The sequence below is a fragment of the Pinus tabuliformis genome, chromosome 8, assembly GCF_031772625.1.
Source record: "Pinus tabuliformis cultivar Carrire ecotype Pingquan chromosome 8, CPIR1, whole genome shotgun sequence".
Classification (NCBI taxonomy): Eukaryota; Viridiplantae; Streptophyta; class Pinopsida; order Pinales; family Pinaceae; genus Pinus; species Pinus tabuliformis.
The window spans coordinates 1084535042-1084544591 of NC_142294.1; the positions used below are offsets into that span (position 1 = coordinate 1084535042).

Genomic DNA, 9550 nt, shown 5'->3' on the forward strand with positions numbered 1-9550 from the left:
TGGATCCTAATACTTTTTAGGGTTCTTTTTCAATTCTGTAGGCTTTTCTTCTTCTTCTTCCTCCTGAGATGGTAAAGATAATGACTCAAGAATGACTCTAAGGCTACTAGATAACAAAATTCTCAACATACCTTGCAATTTCCACACTAACCACTTACGAATTTTCAAACATCAATGTTTAGATAATAAATAATGGATGGTCATAAAAAAAACATAAACATTAACACCAAAAATAATAATAATCACATGAACCTACTGAGAAAGCGAAAACACATAAGATATCATCTTCACATTGGATACATTGGAGAAAGGAAATCTTGAGTACCACGATCAAATAAAGAAACACCACGCTACGGGAGAAGTGAGTGTTAATTTTTAAAATTTTGATATAAACATTGGTTTTCAAGGGAAATTGCAATTAACAATGTACAAATTACTGAATAAATAATTACGAATTAAACTTTTAAGTCACGTTTTAATGGGTTATATGCTTAAAATTCTAGGATTTCAATGCATATTTTTTACACCTCTATTATAGACTAAGACAAATGTAACAAATCAATGTACACTAGTGGATCAATATGATTGTTTTCACATAAGGCTTGATCATTAAAAGGAAATTAAGGTTTGTACCTTTTGGGACAATTGCTAGTATAGTCAACATCAGAGAAAATACAAATGACCTAGATCCATTAAAACCTTGAAAGTTTGTTCATGAACTCTCCGAATCTGGTATAAAATGTGTAATGTATTTGAAACTTCAATTTGCCATTAAATTAATGGGCCATGAATTCCCACAAAGGAGTTCAGAAAGGTGCAATTAAGTTGAGCTTTCATCTTGTCATTCAATTGATGGACACTGAATATTAAATATAAGATAAATATATAGGAGTAGCATGTGAGTGTCAGTTTTATAAAGAAGATCCTTTTTATTATTAATAAAAATATAGATAGTTAGCTTCATTTTAAAGGGTTATAAATATGAGTTATAAATACAAGGCTTAAAAGGTTGTAAATATTTAAAGTGTTGTAAATATGAGTTATTCATTGTTTTTACTCAAAACCCGATAAATAGCAATTTAACAACTTCTTTTTCATTGAGTGACTCAAATTCATGTTTCTTTAGGTTGAAGGTAAAGCCACTAAAGTGGAAAAAATTGTGATGCCAATAATTAGAGGGATTGTCATCATGGGGGTGATAAAAAATTTAATATTCCAAGAAGAGGAGGTAGTAGTAGATTATAAATAAATTAGCAATGCAACAAAATAAATGTTTGCAACAAATTTAGAGAGATCCACCTTGTTGAATAATGCACACACTACATGGATAATGGATTTCCGCACTTTATGCCTTACGGCGTTTTCTTTGCAACATCTAGTGCAAATGCTAGTTCCTAAATACAGATAAGAACATAGAGCATTATCTAAATAATCAAAACAACCCATAATCATATCTTCCATCATAGCATTTAAATTAAGGTATCCATTCCCCTCATATCAACTTGATTTTAAATATTTTAACTTATTCTTAAAATCTGTATACTTATCACCACTCCTTATCACACAGGTAAATCATCAATATAATTTTACATATCACGCTCATTAAATCATCAATATCATCTCAACATTAAATGCAATGTGATCGCTCATGTTATATACAGTGACCGTCATTGCAAAATCATAAATTTATATAAAAATGATAATTATTCCATCATATCCATATAAATTTTAGATCATCATAGTAAAACCACACATCTATATAAAAAATGATAATTATTCAATAACATCCACGTAAATCTTGTTCATGAATTATACCTAATTAACACAATGCGTCATTCATATAAAAACCCCATTCATATAAAATATAAAATGATGACCTAGAATAATAATAACTTTAAAAACAAAATTATGAAAAAAAAATTTGAAATTTATATACTTATTAAATGTATAAATAATTATAATCAAATTATATAATAAATAACCATTTCCCTTATAAAGAATAATTAATATCAAATACTCATTAAAAAATAATAATGTACATTAAACACATATAATTAAAAAAAATAAACCTAACGCTCTCTGCATAATCCATAATTATGTTATGGATGACCTGCAAATTAAGCAAACATATTCATGGAGAAAACAAATTCAAGAATTACCCTCTATCGACAAATTAGATATATTGAACATAACGACGAGAAAAAAAAACGTAATAACTAATCAAATAAAAAGTATATAAACATTAATTAAACGCATTTATATATTACAAAGTCAATAATATCATGTAATTTGATATACAAATGTTGCTTTGGCGGTGATTGTTAGGGAAAGAGTTGCGAGCGATGGTATCTATGAACATACATTTCCAAAAACCGTAATCCACGAAACCCATTTAGCTAATCTAACCACTAATAGACTGAGTTTCAGAGTTGTTAGCTGGAGGTTTCGCTATTCAACGGTCTGTTGTATCCACCAATTCTACCGTCATAATCTTTGGTTTTTAGATTTCCTCGTTCAATTTTCTTCCATTAATTGTCATATTTGTCCTTGACTCTATGTATCAGACAGCAATACCAAAATTATTGTTTTTAACTATAAATACCGGGGACTGGGAGATTTACTTCAAACAGAGCAACAACTGCAGTAGAGCACTTTGTGTATAAGGGAACAATGGAGAGAATTGGGATCGAGGAACTAAGTGCATGTTTCATGGCAATTATGATGGTGACGACGTTATACGTTGGCGCAAGCGCAGCAGAAACAGAGATAAAGCCTGTATCCTTTATTTTTGGAGACTCTTTGTCAGATGTTGGAAACAACAATCACCTGCAGAGGAGTCTAGCGAAGTCCAATTATCCATGGTATGGAATTGACTTTGGTAACGGATTGCCCACAGGAAGATACACCAATGGCCGAACCATTTGTGATATAGTTGGTATTTCTTACTTCCCCTTTCACATTTCAACTGTTTCTTTTTCGGAATTGTTTCTTTTTCGAATAATTATTTGTATATTGGGCATTTTCTAGGTATTGATGGATTGGGTGTTGCTAATTTTGCAGCTGAGAAAACAGGTTTGCCAATCCCAGCGCCGATCCTGTCTCCATCCACAGATGAGAACGTCGTGTTGAAACGAGGTGCCAACTATGCTTCGGGTGGAGGCGGCATTCTTAACGAAACAGGATCTCTTTTTGTAATAACTATTCCATACCCACTTCTCTGGTTTTCTTTTTTGTTAATTTTCCTTTTTTCCCATGCTAACTGTATACCCATGTAGATTCAACGACTGTGGCTGTGGAAGCAAATAGAGATGTTTCAAGGCACCAAGATGATCATTGCCAATAAAATCGGGCAAGAAAAAGCGGAGAAATTCTTTAATGAATCCATGTATTTAATGTCCATTGGAAGCAACGACTACATCAACAATTATTTGCTCCCCGTCCAGGCTGATTCCTGGCAATTTGCTCCCGATGATTTCATAAATTATCTTATTTCCACATTACGCCAACAACTCACGGTGAGTTTTTCTCAACTATAAATTTCACTATCATAATCTAGTTTTCTAGTTTTTTCTTCAGCTTCATTGGTGGATTGAGGAGTATCTAATTTGTCAAATTCAACTGAGGGACCAATCAGGATAGCACACTTAGCTTAGCTTAGGGCACACCAGCTCTAATCTAACTAGAATTTTTAACTAGTCTCTTCCCTTAAACACACCCGGAAATTTGATTAAATCATCCTCAACCCGTAATGCTAATAAAACTTCATAGTAAAGGTATGGTTAATAATTAATCTTTTATATATAAAATGGCGCAGACACTACATCAATTAGGCGTACGCAAGTTGCTCTTCACAGGATTGGGACCTCTGGGTTGCATTCCACTGCAGCGGGTACTGACAACAGATGGTAGTTGCCAACAGAATCTCAACGAGTATGCCGTCAATTTTAATGCTGCCACTGGAAACCTCATCGCAGATCTAAATTCAAAACTGCCAGGAGCTCGCTTTATCTTTGCCGATGGTTACACTTTCTTCACCAAACTTATAGAAAATCCCCAAGCTTATGGTGAGGATTCAATACATTCAAAACTTTATCATCAAATTACAGTATTTCTCATAGGTTTATTTTGGATTGGTGATTTTGGTTTTTATTAACGATAATTTACGTCTGCAGGGTTCGAAAATGGTGATACACCTTGCTGCAGTTTTGGAAGATACCGGCCCACATTAAGTTGCGTGGCCGCTGCAAAGCTGTGTCCAGACAGAACCAAATATTTGTTTTGGGATGAATACCATCCTAGTGATGCTGCCAATTTAGTTATTGCACAGAATCTGATTTCTGCTATTAAAATGAATCATGGGAATTCTGCTCCATCGCCATTTCCATCGCCATCTCCTTCTCCATCGGCATTTTGAAAATAAATTTGTCAACATCTTCATTTTTTAGAGTACATGAATCTCCATCAGCATTTTGAAAATAAATTTGTCTACATCTTCATTTTTTTTAAGAGTACATGAATTTGTGTTTGTCTGCTACATAGAGATGCATGTTACAAAAAGTGGCACCAGCTACGTCCATGCCAGAGGAAAGGGTAACTCTGTTCTATCTTTGCAATTCTGCAGCAATGGTGAATGACATTCGGTCTTTTTGCTTCTAATCATAAATTTAATATATTATTATGTTGTGATATTTCCATGGAAGTAATGGTGGTTATATCATAAAATATCACAAAATACTGTTAGACTTAAACAAAGCGCAGCTGAAATAATAGTAACATACACAACACAAAACAACAAACTCATAAAACCATAACACAGAGATTTAACATGGTTCACCCAACCAATCTGGGCTACGTAAAGGAGATTACAACAAATCTAATAATTCACACATGCTCTCAGCTCTCCCCTATTTCCTCTACTTTCTCTTACAATCCTTTACGGATTACATTTCTATATAGCTGGAGCATAAAACTGAATCATAAATTCCCTCACAACAAATATAGGATGCAATAACTCCTTCTCAAAAAATACTGGAGCTAATATAGCGACTAATCCTATCGTTGTCACATACATGAGATTTCTGCCCAATTTAATAAAATCGAAAATCTCAACAATCTCCACCTTGACAACAATTAGCCTGATGCCTTGTTCATTTATTATTTTTATCTTTTCTACAAGCCAAGAGAAGCCAAACACCAACGCAGCTTCTCTAAAAAAACTGGTTTCGTGAACATGTCTGCATAGTTTTCCTTCGTATGCACCTTTTCAAGAGAAACACCCCTTTCAGTGATAACCTGTCTTACAAAATGGTACTTGATTGGTATATGCTTTGATTTACTATGATAGGCTGGATTCTTAGCCAAATGAGTTGCACTTTGACTGTCACAAAATAACTTGATGTTGTCCTGCAACCTACCAAACTCACCAATCAAACCTTTCAACCAAACTGCCTCTTTGCAAGCATGTGAAGCAGCTATGTATTCTGCTTCAGTAGTAGATAAAGCAACAATATTCTGTAGCTTTGACATTCAGCTAATAGCTCCACCTGCAAGAGTAAAGACATACCCTGAAGTTGACCTTCTCTTATCCAAATCACTTGCAAAATCGGAATCAAGATATCCACAAACAAATTCACTGCTTTTATTATAAGTGATACAATAATCACTTGTGCCTCTTAAATACCAAATCACCCATTTCACTGCTCACCAGTGTTCTTTACCTGGATTTGCCATATACCTGCTGACAACCACAACTGCATGTGAAATATTTGGTCGAGTACAAACCATCGCATACATCAAACATCCTACTACATTGGCATATGGAATTCGAGACATATAATCCTTTTCTTCATCTGTATTAGGACATAAACTGGAAGAAAGCTTAAAATGGGAAGCTAAAGGCGCTGACACAGGCTTCACATTGTTCATACCAAACCTTAAGAATATTTTCTCAATATACTTCTGTTGTGATAGCCATAGCTTACCATTGCTCCTGTCTCTGAAAATCTCCATGCCCAAAATCTGTCTTGCTGCTCCCATATCTTTCATATCAAATGTCCTTGCCATCTGAGCCTTTAACTTGTTGATCTCCACTATGCTTTTGTTTGCTAAAAGAATATTGTCAACATATAACACTAAGATAATGAACATGTCATCATTTAATTGCTTAAAATAAAAACAATGATCATATTCACTTCTTATATATTTCTGACTCAACATAAAAGAATCAAACTTCTTGTACCATTGTCGAGGCGACTGCTTCAGACCATACATTGATTTCTTGAGCTTGCAGACAAATTTCTTATTGCGATGTTGAACAAACCCTTTCGGTTGTTCCATATAAATTTCCTCATCTAAGTCTCCATGTAAAAATGCAGTCTTATCATCTAGTTGCTGCAATTCTCAATCAAGCAAAGCGACTAATGCTAACACAATTCTAATTGAAACTATTTTAACAATTGGTGAAAAAATCTCATGAAAGTCAATGCCTGCTTTCTGAGAAAAACCTTTTGCGACCAGCCTTGCTTTGTACCTATCCTCAGTATCTTTCACACCCCGTTTCAACTTGAAAACCAATTTACATCCCACAGTTTTCCTGTCTTTCGGAAGTTCAACCAGATCCCATGTGCCATTCTTGTGTAATGCCATCATCTCATTCTTCATAGCTTCTTTCCACTTGTCACTTTTCAAACCTTCTACAGCTTCCTGATAACATAAAGGTTCATCATCATTAGCAGTTAAAGCGACTGAAGTAACATAATCATCATACCTTCTAGGAGGACGTTTAATTCTCACGGACCTCCTTAAAGATGTTTCTGGTGCTTCCTCAATTGGCTGACTACCATATGTAGGAACTTCTTCATGATCAACATCAGAGACTTGTTCATGACCTACATCTAAACCGTGTTCATGATCTGATTCTGAAACCTGTTCATGACTAGTATCTGAACTATGGTCATCATGACTATCATTAGAAGTGCTTTCAAATTGAATGTGCTGAAAATCAGATACATCATCCTGTTTCAATCTATTATCTACATCTAACTGTACAAGAGAGGATTCATTAAAATTTACATCTCTGTTGATGATGATCTTGTGGGTAGTAGGATCCCACAATCTATATCGCTTTGTTCCATCACCATATCCAACAAAGATATACCTTTTTGACTTTGGATCTAATTTAGTTCGCTAATGTTTAGGCACTAGAGCATATGCATCACAACCAAACACTCTGAGTTTAGAATAATCACAAGGGTAACCTTTCCATACCTCTTGAGGAATCTTGCAACCTATCGCCGTGGATGGTGATCGATTTATCACATAAAAAATTGTAGCCAACGCTTCTGTCCACAATTCCTTCTGCAAACCGGCGTTACTCAACATACTCCTTGCTCTCTCTAAAAGAGTCCTATTCATGCATTCAACAACTCCGTTTTGCTGAGGAGTATAAATAGTGGTCTTATGTCTCTCGATCCCTGCATCCTTGCAATAGTTTTCAAACTCCTTGGAAGTAAACTCACCACCATTGTTAGTTCTTAAACATTTTATAGTTTTACCAGTGATGTTTTCTACCAATGCTCTAAACTATTTGAAAACTATAAAAACATAAGACTTCCTTTTCAACATGTAAACCCACACTTTCCCAGAGAAATCATCAATAAACGATACAAAATATGACGAGCCACCATATGAAGTTGTAGGGGCTGGACCCCAAACATCTGAATGGATATAATCAAGTATTCCTTTACTAGTATGTTTGCCTGTTTTAAACTTTTTCTTACTTTGTTTTCCAAACAAACAATGTTTACAGAAATCTAAATTTCCAGACTTTATATTAGGAAGTAACTTGCGATCAGCCAAAATCTTTAACCCTCTTTCGCTGATATGGCCCTACCTTTGATGCCATAAGCGAATGGAACTACTGTCATGTTCAAACACCGTAGACACATGATCTGACCCTGTTCTTCCTTCTAACTAAAATAGATTTCCTACCTTCTTAGCTTTCATTACTAGTAAAATACCTTTGTAAATTTTCATTACTCCACCTTGAATTACAGTTTTATATTCATTTGTGTCAAGTGCTCCTAGTGAAATGAGATTTTTCCTTAAATCTGGTACATGTCTTACATCAGTTAACATTTTGGTTGTCCAATCAAACATTTGCAGCTATATACTCCCTATTCCCACAATATTACATGTGACATCATTACCCATGTACACGACTCCATCATTAATTAATCTATATGTCTTAAAACAGTCTCTATGAATACACATGTGGTTTGATGCACCGGAATCTAATAGCCAATGTTGATCATGATTTGACAAATTAACTGATAGCACTTCATCACTCATACCTAAACCAGATGCCAAACCTATATTTGTCGTGTTTGCTTCTTGCTTCATTGTCAAAGAGTCTTCTTTGGATTCTTACTGTCTCTTCCAACAGTCCTTCTTCAAATGTCCAAATTTGCCACAAAACCAACACTTTACCTTACTCTTCTTCCCTTTCGATTTTGATCATGAGTCACTGTGCTTACCAGAGCGTCTTTCTCTCGAACGACCTCTAGCCATCATTGCTTCTGATTTAGAGGTGTCTGCATTTGACCTCTTCCTTGTCTCTTCGGACGACAAAGCTCCAACAACATCATCAAATTCAATGGTTTCTGATGGACTAAGACTTATAGAAGTAACAAAATGATCCCATGACTCGAGCAATGAGCACAATAAAGTTATAGCTTTATCTTTTGATTCAAATGTTACTTCTATACTTTCTAATTGCACCAGGAGAGTATTAAAGACATTTAAATGATCAACAATAACTGTATCTTCCTTCATGCGCAAACTGTACAATTGTCGCTTCAGAAGAATCCTATTAGTCAAGGATTTTGTCATGTACAACTTCTCCAACTTTGTCCACAAACCAGTAGAAGTTTTCTCTGACACGATGTTAAACAAAACATCATCCGCCAGACACAGTCGAATACCACTCAGAGCTCTTCCATCCATTTCATTCCATTCATCATCTGTCATGGGGTAAGGTTGTTTGGCTCTTCCCAACAACGCCTTCGCCACGCCTTGTTGCACAAGCAGATCATGCATCTTCACTTTCCAGATCTCGAAGTTATTTTTGCCATTAAACTTCTCGATCTCAAAACGAGAACTTTGAGTTTTTGCCATGTTATATCAAACAAACAATCTCCAATTCCGAATTACAAAACGCCTCTGTCATACTGGGTAATCACAATTTTAAAAGAAAAACCAAAAAATTGCAAATTTACCAGAGGGAAAATCCACCGGGCGCTCCTGGACAACGAAAAACCGCACCTAAAACACATCCACTGCTTGGTTCTCCACTGACAGTCGATCAACCGCGCCAGAGCAAAATTCGTATAAGTGCCGCTAAATTGGCGCGCTTAATCCCATCGATTCTGCGCGAATCTGAATGTTGGATCTTTGGCGCAAGTACCAGATTCGGATCCACGCCAATTGGTGTGTCTGTTCAAAAACAACACGCGCCAACTCGTTCACTGCTAAAATTGGTGCGATTGTCTCT

General features: G+C 35.3%; 1 protein-coding gene across 1 annotated transcript; it reads left to right on the forward strand.

Moving 5' to 3' along the window:
• Nucleotides 1–2600: 2600 nt before the first annotated feature.
• On the forward strand, nucleotides 2601–4688 carry LOC149239108 (GDSL esterase/lipase At1g74460-like). The gene is made up of 5 exons (XM_089367068.1): nucleotides 2601–2935; nucleotides 3061–3191; nucleotides 3276–3515; nucleotides 3815–4064; nucleotides 4173–4688. The coding sequence occupies exons 1-5, from the start codon at nucleotides 2671–2673 to the stop codon at nucleotides 4412–4414; spliced, it is 1128 nt and encodes a 375-aa protein (XP_089223194.1). The 5' UTR covers nucleotides 2601–2670; the 3' UTR covers nucleotides 4415–4688.
• The last annotated feature ends 4862 nt before the right edge of the window (nucleotides 4689–9550 follow it).